General features: G+C 48.5%; 3 protein-coding genes and 1 long non-coding RNA gene across 12 annotated transcripts in view; all 4 read right to left on the reverse strand.

Annotated features, from left to right (window-relative positions):
• TAF1 (TATA-box binding protein associated factor 1) overlaps positions 1-4571 on the reverse strand; it is a 28363-nt gene extending 23792 nt beyond the window's left edge. The window contains exons 1-5 of one of the 4 annotated variants that reach the window (XM_051793077.1): positions 4403-4571; positions 3466-3583; positions 2765-2881; positions 1891-2010; positions 1214-1287 (exon numbers count right to left, since the gene is read on the reverse strand). In XM_051793077.1, coding sequence (XP_051649037.1) covers positions 1214-1287; positions 1891-2010; positions 2765-2881; positions 3466-3583; positions 4403-4528 — 555 coding nt within the window. In that variant the 5' untranslated portion in view covers positions 4529-4571. Of the gene's footprint in view, positions 1-1213; positions 1456-1890; positions 2011-2764; positions 2882-3465; positions 3584-4402 lie in introns of all 4 variants that reach the window. The other 3 variants (XM_051793075.1, XM_051793065.1, XM_051793058.1) reach the window with 3 other exon arrangements.
• A 227-nt stretch (positions 4572-4798) lies between these two features.
• LOC127473461 (rho-related GTP-binding protein RhoG-like) lies at positions 4799-18452 on the reverse strand. Of its 5 annotated transcripts, none has more exons than XM_051793101.1 (4): positions 18377-18452; positions 16099-16193; positions 14916-14971; positions 4799-9112 (listed from the first exon to the last, which is right to left on the reverse strand). In XM_051793101.1, the coding sequence occupies exon 4, from the start codon at positions 9089-9091 to the stop codon at positions 8516-8518; it is 576 nt and encodes a 191-aa protein (XP_051649061.1). In that variant the 5' UTR covers positions 9092-9112; positions 14916-14971; positions 16099-16193; positions 18377-18452; the 3' UTR covers positions 4799-8515. The 5 variants fall into 5 exon arrangements, with proteins under 5 accessions (XP_051649061.1, XP_051649077.1, XP_051649069.1 ...); XM_051793117.1 differs by lacking the exon at positions 18377-18452 and adding an exon at positions 17811-18297; XM_051793109.1 differs by lacking the exon at positions 18377-18452 and adding an exon at positions 17630-18297.
• Positions 18453-18526: 74 nt separating this feature from the next.
• LOC127473486 (uncharacterized) lies at positions 18527-18943 on the reverse strand. Of its 2 annotated transcripts, none has more exons than XR_007905473.1 (3): positions 18788-18943; positions 18698-18755; positions 18527-18624 (listed from the first exon to the last, which is right to left on the reverse strand). It is a non-coding gene; the product is annotated as an uncharacterized LOC127473486 (long non-coding RNA). The 2 variants fall into 2 exon arrangements; XR_007905476.1 differs by lacking the exon at positions 18698-18755 and adding an exon at positions 18669-18697 and having other exon boundaries at positions 18756-18943.
• Positions 18944-20000: 1057 nt separating this feature from the next.
• ITGB1BP2 (integrin subunit beta 1 binding protein 2) lies at positions 20001-25347 on the reverse strand. The gene is made up of 11 exons (XM_051793088.1): positions 25152-25347; positions 24888-24937; positions 24733-24789; positions 23995-24143; positions 23748-23860; positions 23451-23509; positions 22526-22596; positions 22199-22301; positions 21671-21790; positions 21159-21221; positions 20001-20413 (listed from the first exon to the last, which is right to left on the reverse strand). Exons 1-11 carry the CDS (start codon positions 25213-25215, stop codon positions 20162-20164), a joined length of 1101 nt encoding a protein of 366 aa, XP_051649048.1. The 5' UTR covers positions 25216-25347; the 3' UTR covers positions 20001-20161.
• Positions 25348-27098: the final 1751 nt, after the last annotated feature.

Consider the following 27098-nt stretch of genomic DNA (forward strand, 5'->3'; position numbering starts at 1 on the left):
CAAAGGAAATGTTTATATGACCACTCCACCCATCTCTGCCTACATTCATGTTATCCTTCTTCCCAAAACTCCCCCAGATTAATTCTGAACCCTTTGTCCAGTGTCAATGACCTTTCACAAAGGGCAAAGGTCTCAGACATAATTAAGCTGTTAATTGTTTAATGAAACACGAAAATCTGCCTCTGCATGTGCTACTTTAAGGGGTTTTCTCAAGAAAAACAATGCTACATTAGCATGCACATCAACCCACCCTCACAGCAAAATCTACAGGGTTTTAGGCTTTGCCAGCTCTCATGCTCATTAATTAATTAGGAAAAGTGCTCAGCATTAACTGCTTGCACTGATTTCTGCACCCACTGGGCACATTCAGCACTGAGGCAGTCTGTGACATTACATTTGAGCATCAAAGAAATGAACACAACTGCTACAAAATATAACAGCACAGGAAACATCAAGTTTGCAAAAGCCAAGAGAAGGGAAACTTCTGCGCTGGAGCCTCACCTGACATCTAATTATGCAAATTGTTCAGCTCCTCACACAAGGACACACGTAGAACCAAGTTATCCTTGGTCACAACCATCTGTTTGGCAGCTATAAGCTCATCTTTATACACCTTCTCCTCCTACCTTTCCTCTCCTCTCCTCTTCACAGCTTTAAAACTTTCAAATTAATTACTGAAATATGTTGACTACATTTTCTATTTGTGAGCACTTAGGAAAGTCTTGTAATGAATATGCTTTGTGCAAACCCCAAGCACTCTTTCACCCAACTTGCTATTGAGCTGATTTCTGATTTATATTCTGAGAAGTTTTGAGGGAAAAATTAAATAAATTATACAGATCACAAAATGTTTCAGGAAAAGCACACCAAGTTCAGGAGAGAAGCAGCAAATATTTGCCAGAAAAGCCAGAAAGCAGACAGATTAGCACTGTTTTTAATCATCTGGCAATATATCAAATCAACAGGCCTGTGGTCTTACAGAACAGCAAAACATTCACGCCCTGATTTTACAGGGTGCTTTTTAAGAGGTTCCTGCAAATGGCAGGAAAAGTATTAAATATTAAGCAATCTGGAAGCAACAGCACACAGAAACTAAAGGAAGTATTGAGTGAGCAAGAATATGTGGTGACTTAGTACATACCCTTAGTACTGTACAATTCACATTTAGAGGTCTTACATGACACACATCTCTTCCACGTATCTCTTACAATACCTTGCCTGGTCGAAATTCTGGGAAGAGCTCTGTAACACTTGGCAACTGTTTGGTAGCATCTCGCTGCATGATTCCTGCAAGAGGAAGTGTGAGTTTGCCTTCCTTGGATTCTGCCTGCCTGGCTTCTTGAGGTCCCATCTCTGACTCAGAATCAGAGCTGCTGCTGAAATCCACCTTGTCGGAGGCAGCAGAGGAAGGAGCAATGATGGAGGGCAAAATGATACCGTCTCCATCTTCAGATACTACAATAGAACAAGCACCTTATAAACAAACAGGTCTCCTCCCTCTCCCCTAGCATAACCCCATAATGCCACATCTACTGTTTATACCAACTTATGCAAAAGTTAAGCCTTTGCAGACGTTATCAGTACCATTCTGGTTTAACCTTTCATTTTATCCTAAGCGTTCCAGGTGCATTTCCCAGCCACAACTGAGAGGATGAGATAAAAAAGCAGTTTCATGGTCAATATGGGAATTTCAACAATACAAAACTTCACCCTACATTTCGGACAACCCTGTAACATCACAGCTCAGGACAAACACTCACCTTCAGGCGCAGTCTGCAGACGGGGCTGGGATGACGTGTGGTCCCTGCTGCAGAACGAGCTGCAGCACAGCAGCCTTTGCCTCCTTCAGACACTCACATTGCTAGAGAGAAGAAGAAAGTCCTCACTCACCAGTGGCAGCTGCATCCTTCTCATCTTCTTTTTTTCCAGGTACTGGAGGTGGTGGCGGCGGTGGCATCAGCTTGGAATCGATATCTTCACAGTCAGCATCGTAATCGTCCTCATCTTCATCTAACCAGGGGGGAGACAGGACTACTTATTAAGCAGATAATAAAAGGAAACCAGGTACCCTTTCCACTTATGGTATCTCAAACTTGCCCCGACCTGATGGCAAGGACACCATTCTTATCTTGCAACTAGATGCAAAACTCTTACCAGTTCAGCTTCCTGCACAAGCTCGTTTGCAAGATGAAAGTTTAAGAAAGAGTGAGAAGAAGGGAAAAAGATAAACTGACATAAAGATGACTGAAGCATTTAAAATGTATCTATATTCTGCTATCACCTCCTTTTGTTCACACTCTGCAGAGCAAATAAAGCTATTACAGAAGAAAAATGTGGTCAAAAAGTCCCAATCACCTTTGTGTCCCACTAACCACAATATGTCATCAGAAAGATTAAGGGTAAGGCAGCTTTAAGGAATATGCAAAGATTTAGCTTTTGCACCAAGGGAAAAGCTGCATGTTTCTGAAAGTCTGTTCTAGGCCAGACAGAGATACCTGGGACCAACAAAAGAACCAAAGTGCCTTCTGCAGAAAGTCAACTCAGAAAAAAAAAAAAAAAAGAAGAGTAAAGCAGGAGAAAGAAATTGAGGTGACTCTCTTAGGAAGCAGGACCATATTTCTATCTTTGAGTAGCTCCAAGAGGCACTAGACCTCCTGCATAAACATAAGAACACGGGTTAAAGAAATATGAGCAGATATTAGGTATTCTCTGCAGGGGATAACACCTGCTAGAGGTAGAGCTGTCATGCTGATCCCCTCTTTACCTGGCCTTCGAGCTGGTTGCAGGCTGCCCATCGCCTGCTTGTACCGGCGGCTCTCATCCTCTGCCACCTCAGTGATGTCTGAGTAATCAACAGCATCTTCCGTGCTCTTGACCCAGCCTAGGGAGAAGAGAAACCTCATCACACAAAACTTCACCCTAATATATATTACTGACTGCAGACTTCACTAAGTGCATATGAATCCTTTCCTCTGCTTCCTTTACTTAGGGGAACGAAAAAATTCCGTCTCCCACCCGAGTACCTTTCCCCTCGTTCTAACCAAAACTCCCCTAGCTTTGAACTTCCCCTAAGGATTGGGAAGCAGACAACTTTAGCACAAGGAAAACCCATCACTCAGTGAAACTGCTCGGCACGTTCAGAAGTTAAAAAAGAGACATTATATCACTGTATTAAACAGGCTTCTCTAATACAGGGGCAAACACAGACTTACTTGTGAAGGAGGAGAGACAAGTAAAAAACTTACAAAAATGAAAGAAAACAACTGTAAAATTGATCAGGAGATACCATAACATTCAGTCTGACAAGCAGAAGAAGGTAAGGCCTTTGACAGAGGCCCTCTGCCCAGGTAACACCATGATATTCCCTGCAGACTCTGATGAGCCAGGTGCATTTTCTTCTCTCCAGCAAGAGCTCTGACCCTGCAGCCCCTCTGCTCTTTAACCCCAGGTACCCCAGTGCCAAACCTTCCTCATCCAGGTGTGCTCCCTCGCTCTCCGGGCTCTCCTCCTCGCTGGCTGTGATCTCAGTGATCAGGTTGCCCAGTCCCAGCACGCCCAGCCCAGCCAAGTGCTTCTTGGATTCCTGGGGAGACCAGAGCTGGGAGGCTCCAGCAGCCAAGGCCGGGCCAGCCCCGTGATTGCCAGCTGGGTCCAATCCCAGAGCCCACCCCAAACACCACAGGACACTCTGGGACACCCTGAGCACCCCAGTACAGCCTGAGCACCCTGAGTCATCCTGGTACATCCCAGATCACTCCAAGCACCCCGGCACACCCAGATATACCCCGAACACCCAACTACAGCCTGAGCACCCCAGTACATACCAGGTCACCCCAAACATCCCAGTACATCCTGGGTTACCCCAGGCATCCCAGAACACCCTGGGTCACTCCAGTTCATCTCAGTGCACCTCGAGCAGCCCAGGTCTCCCCGGTACAACCCTGTTCATCCCGGTACACCCCAGGTCATCCCAGTACACCCTGGTGCATCACAAGATCCCCAGTACGCCACAGGTCACCCCAGTACATCCCAGGTCACCTCGAGCACCCCAGTACACCCCAAGTCATCCCTGTACATCCCAGCTCACTCTAGTACATTCCAGGTCACCCCTAACACCCCAGTACACCTTGGGTCACCCCATTTCACCCTGGTACATTCCGGGTCGCTCTGCTACCTCCTGGTGCACCCTGAGCACCCCAGTACACCCCGGCTCATCCCGATACATCCCAGGGCACCCCGAGCACCCCAGTAACACCCCAAGTACCCCAGTACATCCCAGGGCACCCCGAGCACCCCAGTACACCCCGGTACATCCCAGGGCACCCTGAGCACCCCGGCACATCCCAGGGCACCCCGGCTCACCCCGGCTGACGCCCGTCCCCCGGCAGCGACACGGCCCTACCTTGTCGAGGACACTGTCCCCTTCCAGCTGCCCCGCCTCGTTGATGTTGCCGAAGAGGAACCCGGCCAGGGAGAAGGGCTCGGCGCGGCCCCCGTCCGCATCCTCCTCGCTCTCCGAGTCCGACATCGCGGCGCCGACCCGGACGCGGAAGCGGGGCCAGGGCGGGATCGGGGCCGGACCTGGCCCTGGCCCCGCCCTGGGAACGGCCCCGCCCCGGGAACGGCCCCGCCCGCAGCGCCCCCGCGCGGCCCCGCCCGGAACCGCGGGCGCTCCGCCCTTCCCAAAAATTCCTTCTTCATGGCCTTTTGGGAACCGGCTCTCCGCAGGAAAGGGCTGCCTTTTAGCACAGGTGCGGTACGGCAGCAGGGCGAGTTAATGCGACAAGCCACGGAGGTGGGGGGGAAAGGTTTATTGCAGTGCATAATTTAAAAGTGAAGAGAGGGGGGAAAAAAAAATCCTTTAAAACTGTTAGAGTGATACAAGTTATTTTATCATATAAAATCAGGTCGCCAGTGTACGTATCAGTGCCACACTTCAGAGTCTTGGGCTCCCGCTGGTGGTGGGTGGTCCTTGCCACCCACCCAGGGACCCCGATGAGATCCATCCTCTTCTCCAGGTCAGCCCAAGCAGCACCAAGGTTTCTACAGAGTGAGGTTTAGCACTTGAGAACAAAGCATGGTGAGGCTCTTCTAGTTTAAAACTCATAGAAATAGCTACAGCTGTAAACCGAAGAAAGCACTTCCACATCTAAGCACACCTCGTAACATCCTTTGGACACAGAATTCCTGAACTGCTCGGCTTCAGCTATATTTAAAAAAAAAAACAAGTACTTCAGAAATCATTCACAAACTGAAAGATTAAAATCTGTCTCTTCACAGTGAGTCTCTTCTGTGAATTAAGACATACACACTGCATCTCTACTCACTAACAAACTGAAGGATCTTGAACAGTTTGGGAAACCCACACAGCTTAACTGGATTTTCTGATCTCCCAAAACAAGACAAAATCCAGCCATGGGATGATGCGAAGTCTGTATTTGTCAACAGAAGAAAAATAAAACATGGGAGAAACAGAACTGATTGTAGACCGAAGCACTGGACTACTTACAATAAAATGCACCAAAAATTGTTGGGGGGGGGGAAAGGCAGGAAGATCAGAAATGGAGAATGCCCACTGAATGTAGAAGCTCACTGGATTCCTGAGCTCCTGAAGCTCATCCTCAGGAAAAGCAGAGGCTGGAAGAAACCAGCTGTCAGCCAGGACTGTTACTCCTGGCAGGAAGTGACAGAAATACAAAGCATCTAAATAACCAGGTACTCCAAAGCCAGTAAAAACCTTTTGATGGTGTTCAAAGTTCACTCTCTGCTCATTTTCATGACTACCGTGTTATTCTCCTCAGTACTGTTGTGCAATCCATTTACTAAGTAATCTAAATGGACATAAAGTGTTCTGGTATAATGCAATCAATAATGCAACCGATTCAAATAAATTGATTAAGCAGTTGAATTTTATCTCGCCATACTCTTTTCCAGTTCACACCAGGATGGCTGTTTGTGAGCCTACAGAAACAGGGGGGCAAGGGTTGTGCAATAATACTTTCTCACAAGATTTCTTCTCCACAAAATTCTTGTAATCCAGTTAGGAACAACCACAAAAGACACAGAACTAAAAGATTTCAGTATGTAAAAAAGTAAAAACTTTTTAAAACAGTAGTAGCCTCAGTACAAAACTGCAAATATATGTAGCAAAAAAAAAAAAAAAGTAGACTTTTAATTTCAATAACAGGCACCTCTTAAGACTAGTTCAAACATGTCACAGACTTTTTTTTAAAGTACATCTCTGAATAAAGCAAAGGTTAAGGGCTTGCACCACGATAACTAGACAGTTGATTTAGGTCTGACCAACATTAAAACAAACCATGTGCACTGGCTTAAATAAATACATTTTAAACATGGTAAAGTCTATTTACTCAGTTACTGAAATTTACCTACAGAAAATAATCTTGAATTACAAGGCACAGAGTTAATTGCTGCCTGCAAGCCCAGCCCACACTAAAGGCCTACAGCTAAAGCAAAGGCAGAACGTGGTAAGTAGAGGTTATCTCACAGAATACTCTATACCCTCACAGCCTTCAGGGCACTGTGGCAGGAACCACATCTGGAACAGCACTTTCTCTACAAGTGCAAAAGATGCAAAGACACTCCAGGCAATGGCACTTGGTGAAGAAAAATATGCAGATTCTGTAGGGCTTCTGCAAACATCCCACAGAATGGGGGGTTTTGGTACTGCCTGAGCTCAGGCAACGTTTGGAACTCGGTGTTGGTTCACTAACCACAGGTACCAGTATTTGGATTAACTGCAATTTATAATCAGTGGCTAAAGCAGTACCAGAGTGAGCATGTCAGATAAACAGGAACTGCAGTTAGCATCAGCATCAGCTACACCAGCTGAAGAAAGGCACATCCTCTTCAAAGAGTGGAATAAGGGCGCAAATAAAAACATTTCCATCCACCTGGTATTTTTGCCAGCATCAGATAAAGCAAGCTCAAATTAACACAAGATCCCTAACAACCTTGTGGATGTATTTTCTGTTATCCTGCTAAAACGAGGCACTTTTTTTCTGACCAGGGTATACACCAGTGCAGTTTTGCATGTGTGGGAATCACAAGAAAGCAAGTTCTGAATGACCAATTGAGGCTGCAGCCAGACAAAGACAGCACTGTCAACTTCAGACAACAAAGCCCAGTCCAGCACCACTGGTTTCACACAAAGTATCTTTGAAGCATGCTGCTTTCATACCATCGAGCTGGAAGGTTAAGTCTAAGGAAGGTTTCATGCGCTCACTCCTCAGCTGGTCCCGGAACCACACATAAAGAACAGTGCACATCCTGAAAATAAAAGCCAGCTGCCACTTACTAGAGCTGCTGAAGAAAGTTAAAAAGTATGTAAATAGAACTTCAGTTAAAAGAGTTCATAAAAACTGAGCATCCAGTAGAGAGGAAAAAAAAAAAAACCTGCCCAGGTAATCCTATCCAGTGACTGGCTAACCATTACAGATTGAACTGACAACAGGAAGAAACTCGGGCTCCTGTAATCAGAACCTCCAAAAATTTCTGTCAGTGTTCTCACAGAAAAAAAAACAACACAGGAATTTGCCATAAAAATCTCAGGTGGTGGCCCCAAGAACGTTAAGAAGTGAAGCAATTAATTCCTCAAGAGCTGCTTTCAAGTCTCTGGGATTCATCAGAGAGATTACATTGAAAATCTCATTTTGAGAAGTGTCATCCCAAATATCTCAGTCATCCCGGGAAGGTAACTGTTAAAACTTTATTCTCAGGGTGCAATGTCTCTTTGGACAGTGAAATAAAATCTCAGTTTAGAAGCTTATGGAAGACTTGCATCTAAACTACTCTACCACTTCTCCAACTCAAAACTATGAAAATCACTCGTTTGAGTGATTCATCAGTTTTCTAAGTTCCTTACATTAGGAAAAATCAGCTCCTGCTTCTGTTAATAAAATCATTGCAGGTATTCCCTGGGTCTTGCTCATTGCATTTATTGTGCCTTACACTAACTCTTCATATAAATGATCACAGTTCATTATAAGGTGAATCTCAGTAATATTTCAGGCATTTTTGCAAGTAAACAAATTGTTTTCAAGCTTTAAATTGATAAAACAACCGGCCTTCTGTTTGTAAAACAAATTCAATCAGTAAATAAAGGATGGGAAAAGCAGCAGCTAGACTTAAAGCGGGGTTATCAGAATTGGTGCTTTTCAGCAAACCTAGTAACTGATGGCTATCTAGTAAAGAAGTGGCTTCAAAGGAGTCTCCTCTTTTATTTTCCTCCACTAAAATAAGGACAGAACCCAGGTGATCCCTGGAGAAGCTGCTGGAGACTGGAACTTTAGAAATAAAGTAGATATTTGACCTCTCCATTGGAAAAAAAAACCTGTTCTGTTTCAGTTTCCCTGAAGCAGTAAGACTGCAAGAATATTCATTGTATAACCGATTTCTGCTTAGAGCTGTTAGTGCAAGATGCAAATCTTCAATTTAACTCATTAGAAAGCCCTCCAAGATTCTAGTCAACAGCAACATCCATCACCCAAGGTGACTACAATAAGACACATTTTCTTGTGTTCTTCTTCGTCACAGGATACAGAACTGCACGGACAGCTTCAGCAAACACCTCCCGAACGCCCTCCTGATTCAATGCTGAGCACTCCAAATATTTGACTGCTCCAATTTGTTTAGCCAGTGAAGTCCCCTGCTGCGGGGTGGTGGGAGCCAAGCTCTGCTCTTTCAACTTTTTAACTGTTTCCAGGTCATTTCTCAAGTCTCTCTTCGTGCCCACCAGAAGAATGGGGACATTTGGACAGTGGTGAGAAACTTCGGGATGCCATTTGTGCCTCACGTTTGCATAGGAAGAGGGGCTGCCAATGGAGAAGCAGATGATGAAGACGTTGGTTTGAGGGTAGGAGAGCGTGCGCAGGCGGTCGTATTCCTCCTGGCCTGCAGTGTCCCAGAGATTCAGGCTGACTGTCCGGCCATCCACAGTCATCTGGGCACTGTAGTTGTCAAACACAGTGGGGATGTACTCCTCTGGGAAGGCATTGGTGGTGTAGCTGATGAGGAGACAAGTTTTTCCCACAGCGCCGTCTCCGACCACCACGCACTTTATAGTCTGCATCCTTCACCCAGACACAAAGTCCTGCACAAAGCAAGAAAAGGAGTCAGGAAAAGCAAGCTCAACGATGGCCATTTTAAAGATAAGCTTTAGCAAGTGTTTTTAATATAGCTAACAATTTCTTATCACAGCTTGACACACATTCAGTGTCTCGAGCCATTCTAAAGAGCTCCCGGGGCTAGGAAGACAATAGTGAAATGGAGATGCAAAGAGTTGAGAGCTAAGTGACAACTGGCTGCATTCCAACCATGTAAGTACAAATTAGCCAAATTCCCACAGTCTTGCCTTACTGCCAGACTGTTTCCCACAGGCAAAAGGACAAGCCCTTAGAGGCACCTGCAAGTGGAAAGGGATTGTGACCTCAGACCCAGTAACAAGATACTCTGTCCTTTTAGGTTCACACATACACCTCTGTACACACACACTCTCCAAGATTCACACTTCTTGCCTACACAGTCCATTGCCTAAACAGTTTACCACAAAGAAAGATCCAAAAGTTATATACTAAACCAAGATATTCATTGCTGGGCTGCACTGCAACTGTTTACTATAATAATTCACTATACTCAGATCAATCAGACCTCAAGAAACTGCATTACTTAGAGGACACCAGATAAAAGGTTCAGAAAGCAGCATATTCAAGAAAAGCTGTTCTTTGAAATATAACTAGCCATAGTACCCAGATTAGACTACATAAAGAATTTTTCTAAAGAAGCCAAGAACAGATTACTCTCACTAATCAGTGACAGAACAAGCAGAACTTAATAGGCTTGAGCTACTTGGTGTCCTCTAAATAATGAGCATGAGAAAAGTATATGCTGTAAAAAAATAGCATTCCTAGGCAAACTGGGGAATTGTTACACAGGAGATACCTGACACTTTAAGGTTTCCCTTATCCCTTTCCTGCTATATGAAGATTAGGTTTGATAATCTAAGTGATATAGTCTGAAACACAGTTAATTTTAAACTATATTTGAAAACAGCATGGAACTGCAAGCAGTCATTTGTTGTACGTTGGAGCTTCCACAGCCAGTCTGAACAAGAAGGAACTTGCCTCTGCCTTCTCACCCAAATGCCTTTGAGGGACTATCAGAATCCTCAACTTGCAACCAGCAGCAAATACACTGTTTCAAACAGAAGAAAATAGTGGGAAGAACTTTTTAGCAGGGCCTGTTACAGTAGGACAAGGGGTAATGGTTCTAAACTAAGAAAAGGTTGATTTAGATTAGATATAAGGTAGAAGTTATTCACAATGAGGGTGGTAAAACACTGGCACAGGTTGCCCAGAGAAACTATGGATGCCCCATCCCTGGAAACCTCCAAGGCCAGGCTGGATGGGGCTCTGAGCAACCTGATGTAGTTGAAGATGTCTCTGCTCATTGCAGGGAGTTGGACTAGATGGCCTATAAAGGTTCCTAAACTATTCTGATTGCATATTCCAGAAGGATCTCAGTTCCAACACCATCAAAGAATAAAAGGGAATACTGGAAAATCAGCAAGTGAAGTAAGTCACTCATAACAGTCATGAAACCCCCTCCCTCCAACTTCCTCTTAAGACCATCCAAACAAATCAACAACTCATTATCATTCAAGTCTCAGCTTTGTCCTTTCAGACAAAGTCTTTATCTGTCTCCACATAACTGCTGTGTTCCCACTGGGAGCACACAGGATTCTGCTGGACTGAGTGAAAATGGGACTACCTGAAGCTTCGGCACAAAGCTGCAACAGGCAACTCCAGTGACAACCACTGTGGTCACTACAACACACAGTGCTTAGGGAAGGATCAGTGTGTGTGCACAGGCACTGCTGAAAACCAACCAGTGGTGGGAAGCAGTGCAGAAACCCAGCAGGACATTGGAGGGGAAAAATTTGGAGGGAAACAAAAATGCAGAAGCAGACTATCCCTTTTGAAAATGGGATGGATTTCAAAAACCAGGAACTAGATTTCTAAAACAGCATGAATCACCTGAAATGAAACCTGGCAAGTGCTTTTGAGCTTTGGCAGAAAAGCATACATATGAGTTTCTTCGCAGATCAAAAAAATCAGTCGTCCCATTTCAGGGCTCCAGTCAAATGTAAAGAGAGATATGTATGGAACTGCATAAAGGTAATCACTAAAATGAAGAACAGCACTGAGAAGCAAAAGCTGAGGGCAGGACTGAATATATAATTCCAAAACAGTTGCACCAAGAATGGAATTTAACAGAACTGGAGGGAAAAAAAGAAGAAAAAAAAAAAGGGGGGGGGGAAATACAAAAAAACCCCAAAACCACCAAACAAGGAAGTTGTGCCAAATTAAAACTTGCATTTTGCAAACCTCAAGGTTGAAGCCCATTTTAATATTAAATTATTTAAAACATTACAAATTAAACATTTTTGACATTATATTATTAATCGAGATTGAACACTATTAATGGCAGCACACAACAGTATTTCTGAACACAAGGGGCCTGAGTGCTACAAGCAAAAAGTGACAGAAGAGCAGACGTACTTTAACACTGTAACACTGTTCTACCTGATGATGCAACAGCGACTCCGTGTAGGGCAGATCACAGTCTGCCTGGAGACACTGCCACACTCCCTCCGGAGTTTCCAAACCCTCTTTCCCCTTCCCACCCCATAGCACAGCACCTCCTCAGCTGTGATCACACACTGAAGAAGGTTGAGGAGTTGAACTACTTATTAAACTGGATGAAACCACAATCAATTGTGAAGGTACAACCAAGCCAGTGGCAGCAGATGGTGGGAATGAATCACCACATGCTGCTGCTGCTGCCCAAGTCCCTGGACTGCAGCACACAGAGCAGGTTTTAAAGCTTACTCCTGCACTGACATCAAACCACTGAAGTACCAGAACATGCTCTGCCAGAACCCTTAGTGGTGACCAACACCACTGCTCCCAGAGCAAAGACTTTTTGCCCAAATGAATTATCTGTGCAACAGACGATTCATTTTGATCAGTCCGTAACAAGTGACATCACAGGGATGGCAGGACTAAGTCAGCTGGACACATGCAACAAAAAATTCAACTCTAGCAACAAGAGTCCCACGAAGAACAAAAAAACACAAAGCCTTTTATACGCCCAACTCCTAGTTTCTAAAGTAAACAAGTTGCAAAGACTTGTAAACAGATCTCTCCTTAGAACACAAACCAAAAGCTCCCCCAAGTGCTTGCACCTCTTACATCTCTAAGCACTTCTGTCCAGAGCTTTCCACAGAATGACAGGGTGTCCCCAAACTGCATCCAGCCTGAACACAATAGGCACTGCCAAGCAGTACAGGCATTTTATGAACTGATAAACTACAAAGCTACAAGTACCCCAGACCACCAGCAGTTAACACAACCTGATTTAAAATGTCTCATGAAAGTGTGTTACCCAAAGATTATTTTGTTGGGGCTTTATTTAAGAGGTTATTAGACATTTCAATTTGGAAATTGGTAATAATGTAACAAAAAGGCCTGGAACATAAATGCTCTTTCACAGAACTAATACCTGGAATTACCCCACTAAGGCTGGGATTTTAGAAGAGCAGCATTTGCAGTAGGAAATAACTCCATGCAAACACACCAAAGCATCAGGCAAAGTATTAACTACACAAACACAACTAAAGAGCTTGTAGGCTTTTAAGTGTATTTCTCTGAAAGGCTCCTTTAAAGTAGGTTGCTTTAGCTGAAAGGAATCACGTGTGGCATATGCAATACAGAAAAACAAACACGCACCAGCACACACAATATTTGTACTGAAACACAAAACTTAGATAAATCAATCAAAAAATAATGAGTAGAAAGAAGATACTACACTCCAGAAACCTGTATGTTGTGAGCAGGTGTAGTTTGGTAAAAGATTTACACATGGAAGACACAGATCTTTTTAATATAAGTCACAACCAAGAAAACTAATATTACCTCCATCAGGCCTTTTCTATTAAATACAGGTACTGCTTTCTTCAAAATATATGAAGTCTCAATTTAGTTTCTCTTGTAAACAATCTGTTTAGCAAGAAAACTCTCCCAAGACTGTAAAAATCTGGGGTTCAAATTTGCATGGCACCCTTCAAGCTGGCACTGCATGCTATCTAAATATAAATATATACTGAAAAAAAAAAACATCATCCAAAAACAAAATTACCAACAAACATTAACAAGAGCAGGAAAATTGGTTTAGGGTTTGTTTAGGGTTCTTCTGGTGACCTTCTAACGAATTTTTGGGGAAATTTTAGAAAGAAAAACTCCACATACAATAAGTAACAAGAACTGAAAAAGAGCAAAATACAGATTAACACGTCAACACATCAAAAAAAAATACTTAAGAATTTAGAAACAGAAAGCTGGGCACAAGCTTCAAAGCCAAGTTTAAAGGTTATGCAACAAGAGAAGCAAGTGAATGGAAAATCCAAAGTAGTGAGAGGTAATCTGGGTTCTTAGTCTTGCCAGAGAAAGTACTTTTATTACAGCTAAGGTTCTAGCAGCTACAGCACAATGGGAATAATTTTCAAATTAAATAATAATTAATTAAAAAAAAAAAACCAAGCAAAAAAACCCCCAAATCACCCCACACAGAAGTGTTGTGCAAAAATATGCAGATGAGAGTTATTTCTATCTTGTCCATCAGTGCCTTTGAATTAGAAAACTGGCATTCCCTGTTTGGGTTAGTTTCCTTCTCAGAAGATGCTGCAAAGTCTGACTTCACTGCCTGCACACCTGGCACTTCCTCTGGAATGTGCAAGATTTCAACTGGCGTGTCAAGACATCATCTGGAGAGCTGCTCCTGTTCTGACCTAATTAAGTCTTTTCTGGAATCATTAATGTGGACAGCTTGCTCTCCTAACACCCAGGTGAATATCTGTTGGGGAAATTCACAATTTGGATCCCCCTCCCCACAAAGCCATCACAAGCGAAACCACAGAAAAACTTCACGTTGCATCACAATTTTTTTGTGGGAGAGAAAAAACTTCTCGATCTTCCCCTCAACACTTCTGAAGGAAAGTTCCCTGCACGCTCAGAGAAGGGGGAATACAGTGACAGAAAACAGAGAGGAAACAGTAACCCAAGTTCTTCTGTAGCTCTCTAGATTTACGCTTTTTATACTTCCTGCACTTCTAAAAACTCTTGGCAGAGAAACTACTTCTTAGCAGGATTTGTCTCTGCCCTTGCTGTGCTAACACCAAATGCCTCTTTGTTAGGTGGATTTTAGCTGTGATACTGCTCTTTGATAAACTCACTTTCACTGAGTTTGCCAGGTCTTCCCTATCTCTCTTTACAGTTTGGATACGGCCCCATTTTGGCCAAAACTGAGCCAAAAATGCACCAGGAGTTCAGCTGAAATCAGCTGTACTGATCTGTGTCGTTCTGCTCAGCCACCACATTTGACCAACCTGGGTCAGACATTTGCTCCTGTCTTACCAGGGGCAAGCAGAAGTTAGGAAAAATAAACTACTTAATTGCTTATCTTTCAGTAACAAAAACTAGATCAGAGACGATTCACTGTCCACCTGAAACATGAAGTCAGGCAGAAACTTTCAACAAAGAATTGGGTGGATAAGGCAGCTCCAAGTGTATCACACCACCCTCACCCACGCAAAGGAGTTAATTCACATGTGCAGCTTACCCACCAAGACTAAAAGGGAAGAAAAAGGGGCTCTCAGCAATTTAATTTAATCAAGACTCTGTTACTATTCCACAACAGCTCAGCTTACTCGCCATTGTTTTAGGCAAGTGCCAAAGGAATGGACAAGTGCCAGACTTTTAGAATGCATGCCAAGAAGGAGTAAAAAAAGTTAAATAGGAGACCTCATCCCTAATATCCTTCAGCAAGGAATGACCTACTTGGACTCCCCAGCGCCTCTCAAAGTTTTCACACCGCTTTTTGTCCTGCCATTTACCTGCAAGAGAAACAAAACACTCAGCAACAACCTGAATGGCAGCAGAGGGGGGAAAAAAAATCAACAAGCCAAGGCAGATTTCAGCAGCACAGCGGGAACTGTGCACTCCACCACCCAAGCTCCACACGAACAACAGAATGGAGGAGGCTCATTTTCTGCAGAGCTCTCTGCCTGGAAATTCAGCTTCCAGGCACATGTCACTGATGCCTTACACCAGTGCAGTTCTCACTGGTTGTTCCTTCAGTGCCAATGCTACAAAGCCCTTTACACCTCTTGACGCAGAAAGTTGTTTCAAAGAAATAAAAGAAACCGCTCAAAACCTTTCAAATAATATTTTTAAAACCTCTACCCCTGTCAAATTAGGTTGAAATTGGTTTATGGATTTAAAGATTTTTTTTTTCCAGGGATGAAACACAGATAAGCTTTACCATGTAAGCCATGTTTCTTAGGGAACTACAGTGAAAACAAAGGGGTCTGCACGAGGTATTTGGGCACCTCAACAACACAAACCTCAGTGCAACAACGCTCTCACTACAGGCACTCATACTCCAAATTTTATAGGAGAGCAATAATATTAGTGACTAAATATCAAATACCTTAAATTCTATGAATCTAAGATTATATTTAATGGATAATTAATATTTTAAAAGAGGTTTAGGTCATGAAACAGTTGCACAGTTGATGAAACAACACTGCAACAAGGTACAGCTGCACAGTCACAGGAGCTAAAAACCAAGACTTCAGCGGGTATCTGAAATTCCCAGTGTAGGAATGTGACATGTATCCTGCCATAATCAAAAGCCCCTGAGTATTAAACTTGGTTTTCCTCCTGCCACCCACAGAATCATGGATTCATCCAGGCAGGGACCCTTCACAGCTTATCTGAGCACAAGTGACCCAAACGAGCTCCAGTGGCAAGAACAGCAAAGGTGTCAGAACAGGAGCCAGGACTGCAGGGTTCTGTGCCCACATCCACTGCTTGTCTGCTGGGTGACATAAGCAACTTGCACAGGTCCTGGGGATCACAGTCAGTTCATCAAAAGTTAGTGACACAATGTCCTTTCTACCTTCTGTAGATTCTGACAGGGCCTCAGTCGTTACTGTGGGCTAAAACAAACAAACAGTACCTCAGGTATAAGGCTTTGTGAAGAGACTTATTAAGCAGCTCTCCCATTCATCGTTGCAGGATGAATGATAAATCCAGTTTAAGCATCCTCGATTCCTGTTTGAGGTGTAAAGAAAGAGAACTGTTAGTCTGTCTCCCTATCATGTTTTGTCACCTGGCATTTGCTGGCACTCTGGGTTGTAACAAAGCCACTGTTGTATCCAAAGGGCAATGTTACACCAGGAAAATCTAAGCTTCTTTCCTTGAGAAAAAAAAAAAGCCCCAACACACTTTTCATTGGGTTGTGTTTCTTTGATTTCTCCTCCTCCACCCGAAACCTTCACTGGGGCGAGGGGTGTGTTAAAAAAGACACAAACAAAAAAATAAACAAATGAAACAAACAAAACCCAACAAAACCCACAAAAAAAACAAACAAAACCAAACAAAACCCCAAACAAAAACAAAATACAAAACACACAAAACAAAATGGGAAAAAAACACAAACAAAATCAACCCAAACCAAACAAAAACGCACTTGCTTAATCAATAACAGTTTTCAAAAGTGTCTTTAAAGAGTTTTGGTGTGATTAAGATCAGAGCTAACACATGCACTCATTGTGGTTATCATCATGGCTTGTGCACTACAATACTGCAATTTTCGCCAAGTCTCATTTGCATCATGTATTGCAGTTCTAAAATGTGAGCAAAAGTTAAGGAGTTTCTCAGCAGTCTGACAGATTTACACATTACAGGCACGTACAGCAAAGTAAAAAAATATTCCCTGTAAAGGCATGACACCAAATTGAGTGAAAACACTTTGGACTGCAAAAGAATCACAGCCTCACCACATAAGCAAATCAAACTGCATACTCAATTTCCTCCTACTAATTGCAAACTGCATATTTATTATTTTTCCAAGATCTCTGTAAAATTCCTCCATAGAAGAACATTCAAAAGCATTTTTTTTTAATGGAAATAGCAAGCTAAAATGCCAAATATGTCTCATAATCTTAAATTCCCTATAGGAAAATTGCTGTGCAGCTGAACAGCAGCAAACTGGCCCTAAACCGTGCCTTTGAGCGATGTACTTTACATCTCACACGGAAGAGAACGTGAGCTTTTGAAAATCAAAAAATAAGCTTGGGGCAAAGAGCTTAATGATGCTGCAGAAGGAGTACTGCACTCCAGCACAGGACACATGTTGCAAGTATGGGGTACACATAAAGAACGCTTAAATTAAAGTACCCAAAGCTTTTTTCGTAACTCAGATTATGGTGGGCATCACAAGTGTTTATAAAGAGTAAACAGATACTGATTACTCACTGGTTCTTAAAAAAAAAAAAAAAGGACCAAAAGGGACAAAAAAAAAAAAAAAAAAAAACCAACCAAAAAACAGAAAGAGAGGAGTTCAGAACAAATAAAAAGCAGCATTGCTTCTTGGGGTTTGAGGTTAAGCAGGAATTCCTCGGCGCAGGTTGTTATAAAAACTGAAAGTTCATAGGACTTCAGAGGAGAACCATTAAGCTGACTGAGGCTGCTAAATGAGACAATACCTGTGACTCCTGACATCCTCCAAAATATTTCAGGTGGCTACTTTGCCCTGCTCTTCCCGAGACAGCAATTTGTTTTTATAAGGCAGATCAAATACGACTCTTCTTATATCCCCCCCAGAAAAATCCACTCTCGGCAGTGAAAGAAGAGACCTTTCCGGAGGCAAACTCATCCCGTGCCAACTTTTTATGACACTCGCCGGGAGCAGAGGTCGCCTCAAGCCTGCGGCGGAGCTCCCGATACGGATGAGCATCAGCCCGGCGCTGGAGCAGCGCGGCCCAACCTCCACTCCCCGCGGAACGGGCAAAACCACGACCGGTCACGGGGCCGCTCCCCCAGAAACGGCACCGGAGGAGGGTTTGCTTAAAAACCCCTCCCCGGCTTCTCCGGGCCCCCCGACGAGCGCATTCAGCGCCCGGCGTGCGGACGCGCATCCCACCTCCCAGCACCCCCGGGCACCACCAGGCCACGCGGCCGGGGCGCGATGCCCCCGGTGCTCCCGAGCTCGCCCTTCCCGGCGGGGCAGGTGCCGCAATCCGCCTCTCCCCCCGGCGAAGGGACCCGCGGTGGCCCCGGGGCCGCCGCCCCGCGCTGACAGCGGGGCCGGACGCGGAGGATGTTCCGGCACCGCCGGGCGGGAACACGCGCGCGGGGCCCGCCGGGGCCGCTCCCCCGCCGCGCCCTCCGCTCCCCACGGAGGCTCCCCGGGCCCCGCCGCCCGCTCGCCCCGCTCCTCGGCCCGCTCTCACCTCCGGGCGGTGCCGGCGGCCGCCGCCGCTGCCCCGGCTGCCCGCGGACCCTCGACCCGGCCGCGCCCCGCGCCCGCCGCGCGCACGCGCCCTCCGCGCCCTGCGCGGCCCCGCGGGCACCGCCAGGGGGAGCCGGAGCGGGAACGGCCCCGGCACCGCCCGGAACGGGACAGCGACCCGGGACAGCGACCCGGGACAGCCCGGACACGGGACAGCCCGGACACGGGACAGCGACCCGGGACAGCGACCTGGGACAGCCCGGGCCCGGCACCGCCCGGAACGGGACAGCGACCCGGGACAGCCCGGACACGGGACAGCGACCTGGGACAGCCCGGACACGGGACAGCCCGGACACGGGACAGTGACCTGGGACAGCGACCTGGGACAGCCTGGGCCCGGCACCGCCCGGACACGGGACAGCGACCCGGGACAGCCCGGACACGGGACAGCGACCCGGCACAGCCCGGCCCCGGGACAGTCCCACCCCGGTCCCGACCCCGGCCCCGGTGATGGGCCAATGCTCCCGTACACCCCCGCCCTCCGCCCCCCTGCCCGCCGCGCGCAGCATCTGCCGTTAATTTCTGATTCTGCGTTCATCCCAGTATAGCTTGGATCTGGTTTTGAATGATTTCTAAAATTGATTCGCTTTAATCTCCACGAGCAGGAATAGGAAATAAGAGCACGCGTCTCTGTGTGTGCACAGTCACAGAATCACAGAAACAGCCGGGTTGGAAAAGACCTCTGAGACAGTCGAGTCCAACCTTTGACCCAACACCACCTTGTCAACCAGACCATGGCACTAAGTGCCACCTCCGGTCTCTTCTTAAAACCTCCAGGGACGGTGACTCCACCACCTCCCTGGGCAGCCCATTCCAATGTCTGCTCACTGTCTCTGTAAAGAACAACGAATATACATCACGCATCCTCAACAAGAATAATTCTTTCCTTAAAAAGAATTGTAAAACTCAGTGATAGCTTTTGCTTTCTCTACACAAGACTGTACAATGTGCGGCTGATACCTTTGGGTCTTTATGCGCGGATGCTCGGGTGCAGGCGGCACGCAGCTTGCACCGCCTCCCTCCCCCGTTCCCGGCGCTGTTTCACAGCCCGGCTCCCGCGGAGATCCCCCGCCCCCGCACCCTCCGCCTGTCCCGTGCCGCAGGCGGGTATCGCCCTCCCTCGCCCCAGGCGCTGTCACGCCTGTGACGGGCTTTGCAGGAACGCCACGGCTCCACTGGAACCGCAGGCAGCGATGGCATCTCCCCTGTGTCCACAGTCACCAGCGCCCTCCAAAGACCCCCAAGGCCCGGCTCCCTTCCCCATGGCCGGGCGAGGGAGAGGCAGGGCGGTCACACCCAGCAAATCCCGGGACTTGGCACCCCCAGAAGTGCCGGAGTCAGGCAGGATACCGGGCTGTGAGCACCCCCAGGAATGCCAGCATCAGGCAGGATGCCCAGCTCTGAGCACCCGGGCCCCAGGGACACCTGGCCCAGGCTGCCTGAGGTGCAGACAGAGGAGCTCCTTCTGTTGTCCTGCCCCAGCCAGACACAGGACAGGAAGTGGCAGAAGGCAGGGTTTGGCCCGCTGACGTTTCTTAAGCGCCTGTCAGGGATTTCAGAGTACAACCTTTGCTCTGGGTGTTTATTACTTGTTCCTTCTGACCAGGGGAGAGGGCACGCTGCAGCCTGCACACGGTCCAGGGTTAGGTCTGCTCCTCTGGAGGCAGTGTCAAGGTCACCAGCAGCTCAGGAACCAGCACTGCTCGGCTGCTGAAGCACTGGACTGTCAGCTGCTCGGTGTTCCCATCTCCAGCTCTTCATATTCCTCCTCCGACCAGCTTAAGCTGTCATCAGAGTCCTCCTCCTCCGCTGCCCCAGGCTCTTCTGTGTTGGCAGCCTCCTTCTCCTGCTCACCACAGGGCTGCAACCTGCTTTGGGGGAGCTCCAGCCTGGCCCAGGAGCCAGGGCTGGCTTTGCAAAGCGTGATCTCCACCTTGGTTGGGACCATGCTCACAAAGCTCTTCTGTATTTCAATGGTCTAGAAAGAGGGAAAGGTGCAGTGAGTGGGGCAGGGGAGGGCAGGCAGCACATGCTTATCTTTCCCCATAGTGGCAGAGCCCTGCCAGAGGAGAAATCTCTCCCTGTGTGCTGGGAGAAACCTGGGCTGCAGCTGAGCTCAGCTTAGCGTTGCTGTGTCTGAGCAGCACCACAGTGCTGGTACAGAGCTCAGGAGGGCTCAGCTCACCACAGTCACATGCGCAGCTGCGGCACAGCCTCTCCCCAGCAGCGAGCTGTGCTCAGACACAGCCATACCCACACCTGTCAGCCCTCTGCTGCCTGCAGGCACAGGCAGCACGCACCAGAAATACAGACAAGAAATGCACATGCAAATTCCTGTCTCACTGCTCCTCCCCAGCCAGCAAGCAGCTGAAAAATCAGTCTCTCCCCTCTTGCTGCTGCCTGCCTGCAACTCACAGCAGGGTTGCAGGGGGAGAGGGGGATCTGCTGGGCCACAGAGCATTTGGGGCAGCCTGAGACCAAGCCCAGAACACCTATAGAGCTGGCAGTGACCTCCAGCTCTGATCTTAGTCCAGGATTGATCAGTGCAGCCACCTCAGCCTCCTCACAACCCTTAAAGCATTTCCTAGCAGAGGTGGCTATAAATGCCCATACCTGGGCAACCCAGCCCAGGACCAAGAGCAAGCCCAGGCTGCCTCAAAGCCTTGCAGCCCAGCCCCATGCAGACTGCTGGAATAGGGAAATCAAAATAAACAGGATCTTACCCCCCAGAGCTCCAGTTCTGCCCGGAAAATCTTATTCCCTTCAAAGATGACATGAGCCTCAAGCTGCAACATCAACAGAAAATTATTTGAGTGGGTAGCACAGCACTGCCAGAGCTCTTCCCCCAGACAGTGTAGCCTCCTTTCAGCACCATAATGCATCCCATATCCTGACTCCAGGGTGATGGCCTGGTGATCCCCTCAGCACCTGGCAACATTTCACTCCCTTCAGAGCATGCCAGGTTCACCTCTGTCACAGGTTGGGTGATTCAAGGCCAGCAAAGCCACCCAGTGAGGCTGAAAGCCAGAGCTGCCAGGCAGATGCTGCTGCAGCAGTGAAGCCACCAGGCTCTCAGTTCAGGGACAGCAGGTCGGCTGGCAGTGCCAACCCTGCCTGTAGTAAGTCCAACAGGCCATCAAGGAGCACCGGGCCCCTGGCTGGCTCCTGGCTCATCAGAATCGGGTGGTGCCATGGAAGGACACTCCCCCAGCCCAGCTCTGCTGGCCCCACTCACCACAGTGCGATTGGCTTTGATGCTGCTGAGGGCGGGCAGGGGGTTCTTGGCATAGACTGTGACCACCACCTGGCTGCTGGTTTGGTGCCAGTCCTGCCGGCACAGCACTGCCTTCTTGTCCTGCCGAGGAGAGGAGCCCATCACGGCACGGCTGGAGCTCAAGCACACCCCAAACAGAGGGGATATCCCTGCTCCTTTGCACATCTCCTCCAGGTTGAGGTTGGCATCAGCTGAGCAAGACCCAACCCTGCCTTTCGTGCAGGTTTTTGAGGGAAGGTGGTTCATGCATAGGTGGGCAGCCCCTGCCAGGCTGTCTCATGCAACATGGGACATCTGTGCTGTGCTTAGGGTTGATCCAGGACTTGTTAAGATCAGAGACATCCCCTTCTTGTTCCAGAGTCACTCTAGAACAAGCTCGTAAGTGCTGTGTGCAATCAGGAAACTCAGTCTGGAGGGCACTGCAGGGGCTGTTGCTGTTGAGGGAAAGTCTCAAACCAAATTCAGTTTTCTGCAGTTCTCTGTCCTTACCCCCTTCTCTGTCCAGCAGTGGCACCCTCTGCTGCAGCCTGGCTGGTCCATGAAGGCACTGAAGTCCGTTGTTTTGATTCCACAGCAGCTCCAGTACTTCATCCTGAGGAGACCAGGGTGACCTGACTGGGGAGTGCACACAGGAGCAGGACCGGGGACCACAGTGTGGTGTGGAGGGAGAGGGTCTTGTAACCAACAGCTCCTCCTGCCCCCTGTCATCACCCACAACTGCCCTGGCTGTGCTGCTGAGGCCACACAACCTTGCAATGCAACACTTTCAGCCCTCAGCAGGGTGAGTTTGCCCTCTGGCAAAGGGTTATTTCTTACCCCTCATGGAAGACAGGAACGCCAGGATGGAACGTACAAACCTCTGTGTTACTCTCCGGGCCCTGGTAGATCTGTGGAGAGAGAAGCAGAGGACAGTTCTGTCTGCCTGTGGCACAGCATGATGTGGCACAGCCAGGTGTTCACTCATCGATGCCCATCCACACAGAGGGCACAGCACAATGCCCACATCACCCTTTTGCCAGGCCCAGCATCTGTGAAGACTTACTCTGGGACTACACTCAGCCAGCAGCCCAGCACTGATCCCTGCTCCCTGCTGGCAGGGCAGCCACCCTGGCTTTCCTGGGACAACAGTGTCACTCCCATGACCCTGGCAGCAGCCCTTCTGTTGACCCTCTCCCAAACACAGCCAGCTCCCAGCCCGGGGCTGGTTTGGACATCACAAGAACTCACTGTGAGGTGCAAAGGGCCATTTGTCCATCCTGTCCTTTCCCCTCCTTCCCAGAGCATGTCAGTCTCATGTCCTCATCTACCTCCTGCCTTTCACTCCCCGCTTGCTTCAGCTCTGCTGCTTCCCAAGCATTCCAGCCCTCCCATCCCTCCCTCGAGGCAGGCAGTGCTACACGAGGCAGCCTTGGGGTAAGACACAAAGTGGGCTGTGCAGCATTAATTAAATGCATTTTACTTACACGCCCAATCCTGGCTTTGTGCTATACTTCACTGCAAGCAATGGGCAGCAGTGAAACACGAGTGTACCACCAATCTGGAATGCAGGAATGTGGCTGGGAGGTGACAGAAGCAGCCACTGCAGGAATGGGATGAGCCCATGGAGCAGATGGGCACTGCCACCTCCCACCTGCCTGACACCCTGCCCTGCACCCAGATGGTGTCGTCTGGGTGATGAGCCCCGTGATGCTCCTGGTCACGGGGAAAGGAGGGCAAAGCAGGGACCCCGCCGGGCACTCACCGCCTTGCAGGCTGCGTTCTTGCACCTGGTGCCAGCTGTCACCTGGGCAGCCGCCTCCCCTGCAAGAGCAGCACAGCTTCACACACACACCACCCTCACCTGCCCCCTGATCCCCCCTCAGCCCCGTGCTCAGCTCGCCACCGAGCACAGCCCACTGCAGTGCCCCCCAGGCCCAGCTCTGCGGGTTTGCAGGCGGCTGAACATGCAGCAGCCGCGGCCCAGCACTGAACCCATCACACAAACCCCCCCCGAGCTCGCCATGTGCAACCCCACTGCCATCCAACAGCTCATCACTACCTGTGCCACTGCTCTCCAGGGTCTTGTCCTTGGAGGACAGGTTCAGTTTCTCCAGTGCCTGCTCCAGAGACCTGGATACTTTAATGGGCAGCAGTTGTCTTGGCTCATCAGAGCTGGGAAACAGCAGCAGCAAAGGCTGAGTATTCGGGGGTTTTTTGCAATTTAAGTGTTGTTGCCTCTCCTGAGGAAGCAGCAGAGCAGGACACATGCAGAAGCCTTACAACACTGTAAGCTGAGCCTATCTCACCTTGGTCTTTCCCGCAGCATCTTCTCAGCTGATTTTGGTCCTTGAAAGATGAGCTCCTTTGCTGGCTTGGCCTTCGGCTCATCTGAGGTCTCCCCTTGGCTGGAAGGCTCAGGGGGCTTCTCCTTGCTGTGAAACCCCTTTGTGCATCCCTGAACATCAGAGGCAAGCCTGATGACTGCTTTGTACTCCCAAACATGGTGGCTGCTCCCAAACTCTGCGAGTTTCCACTCTCTGGGGGCTCTGTGTCCTGCAGGGATGGGCTCTGACCCTACACCAGGGCAGGGGCTGTGTCCATGGGAATTCTCGGGGGCAAGATGGTGTGGCAGCCTCTCCTGGGCCATGGCAGGCAGGTCTCAGCCCTGCTGCACCCCAGTGTGGCAGCTGAATGGCAGCAGGAGTCTCCTCTATGTTCCCAGGCCTCTGGTGCCTCCTCACTCCCCCAGGACCACTCAGACATTCTCAGCTGTGCTGATGCTTTGGGCATTTATGTTCCTCCTACAGGATCCTGGTGGGGGATACCAGCCCCTTCCAGCACCCTTCTGCAGGAGAACCTTCCCTGCACTTTGGGAGCAGCACCCTTGCTTGCAGGCTCCTTGGAAGCAGATAGGAAATCCCTGGCTGGCAGGGCAAAAGGGGCAGCCTTGGTAGAGGATGGGGATGGGACAGGACAGGGCAGGGGCCAGGAGGAGAGGATGGAGGAAGAGCATTTGGGTGCATTTGGGCTGGTGGGTCGCTCACCTTTATGGAGAGGAACTCAGAGAAGTCTGTTGTGCGTTTCTTGCAGCAAGACCAGCCCTAGGCAGCAGGAGATGACAAGCTGGTCAGGTGTGGGCAACCCTGCTGGGCACAAGGTCAGCCCCTGCAGCTGCAGCCCCTGCTCCAGTCCCACTCACCTTCAGGGCATCGTGGAAGATGGGGACACCTGGGTGATACAGGCAGGAGTCTGAAAAGGGAAAACCAGGCAAAAGCTTTCAGGGGAAGCGATCCTGCCCACGAGCCACCCGTGACAGCCGGCAGGTCCAGAGCCAGCTCCGGCCATGTGGGCTCCTTGTGCTGGGCTTGGCAGCTCCAGCTGCAGCATGGCAGCCAGGGCCACACACTGGGAAAGCAGCACACGTTCCCACTCCCCCTGGTGCAGGGCACATGGGCCCACTCACCCTCGGTGTTGTGCTCAGGATCAAACCTCTGCCCGCAGCCCTTGTTGTAGCACAGCAAAGCCATCGCCTGGGAGAACTCACGGTGTCCTTCACTCCTTCCACAGAAATCCCACCAGGCTCATCCCTGCCTGTGATCCCTCCTCTGCTTCCCCACAGTTTCCAGCCCAGGCTCCAGGAGGTGGCTTTGCCTATCTTTGGAGGCAGCCGTGGGAGGTGGCTGGTAACTGGAGAGCAGGCTAAAGATGGACAGAGCAGCTGATGGGGCTTGGCGCCTCTGTTATCTCGAAAGGCATTTCTGTCCTGGCCCTGTGCCCAGCAGAGGGAATGGGCACTGCAGAGTGGCCTGGGGTGTGCAGAGGTCCTCCCAGTGTCTGTCATCCTGCAGGCATCCCTCGTGGAGGCATCAGCACCACCCCACTCACACACAGGGCTCCTCTGGACCGACTGCGCTCAGTTTCTTCAGCATTTATAGAAGCAGCTGAAAGTTTCCTGAAACAGATGGGAAGAGAATTCCTGGAGTCACAGGGCAAAATGTGTGCTGATCTCCCCCGGCCCCAAAAGGCACAACCACCTGCTAAGCAGAGGCACCAGCAGACCAAGGCTGTGTGAAGATATCCTTTGATGTGGGGTCTTGTGCAGCCCAGGTGTAACAGAGTAGTCAAGGGAAGGTTCTTGGCCGGGTGTGAGAAGTAGGACACAGTGATTTTATGGGTGATTATGGTTAGATCTATTGCTGATACAGTATCTAAATATTGCCAATGCAGTATCTAAATAACAGTTCTAACATCTGTTACAAAATATAGTATATACAGGAGTGGTCCCTCCGGTTGAGCTTCAGTGAGACCCCCTCACTTTCTAAATTTCTCAGAGAAGTCTCAGTGAGGCTCCTTCCACTTAGTCTCAGATTAGGTCACAGTCTGTGTCTAAAGGATTATAATATAAGCAGGTTTGGCTAGGTCTTTAGCCTTGCAGAATTGACAATTAAAAAGCAATAAAGCACCTATGGAGGTACTTTAGGATTTTATCTCTGTATTAGACCAGATCTTAGCATTTTTCACTCACCCCTTCAAAAGTGAGTGTTCTGCATGTTCTGTGTTATCTCAAAAGGCATTTCTGCCCTGGACATACCCTGCAGGTGTCCCTGCAGGGGATAGGAGAGACAAACACCACCCAGAAGCTGCCTGTGACCTCAGGAGACCAGTTTGCCTGGTTGGCTCAGACTGCAGCAGCATTTTATACCTTTTGCAGGCTGATGTGCACCACAGACAATCACAAGCATCTCAGATCCCCCATATCTGGAATACATTAATTATGTGAGCATTCAAACAGTTCCTCCTGCAATACCCACTGGTGTTCTCATCTGACCTTGAGGGTGTGTGGGGGGGAAGGACACATACAAAGACCAAGACCTGACTATATTTCCTTGAGCTCATGCCAGGGATGAAAACTGTTCCCTGGAAGATCACTGTCATCACAGGAAAGTGCAAAATGTTACTTGGCACCCCTGTACCAAGGAAGGGTTTGCCCAGCCTCCCTGCTCCTGTTCTGGGACCCAAGGGTTTTCCTCTACAAACAGGAAACCCTCTTGAGATCAAAGGTTTTACTTAGTTCCTATAAGCATCTAAACCAAATATTTTCTTTTTGCTGTTCCTGATTGCAGACACAGCTGTTTCCTGGGTGCTGCCTGGGCCTCCAGGAGCACACAGCACCTGGGTACCATTTCTGTTCAGGAACCAGGGTTGATATAAGTCCTTGGCATTGTCAGACAGTGCAAAGGGCAATTCCTGCAAGCAGAAGCTGCACAAAGAGTCTGTACAAGAGGGAAACCCCCAGGGTCTGCCATGGCTAATGCAACTCCAACCCTGTCCTGTGATGCTTGTTTAACCTACTTAATCCCCCTACAGCAGTCTGAAGAATCTTCTGTTACCCCAAGGGGATCTCGAAAGT

Source organism: Manacus candei, unplaced genomic scaffold (genome assembly GCF_025592945.1).
Source record: "Manacus candei isolate 608988 ecotype Guabito, Panama unplaced genomic scaffold, ASM2559294v1 h1tg000003l, whole genome shotgun sequence".
NCBI lineage: Eukaryota > Metazoa > Chordata > Aves > Passeriformes > Pipridae > Manacus > Manacus candei.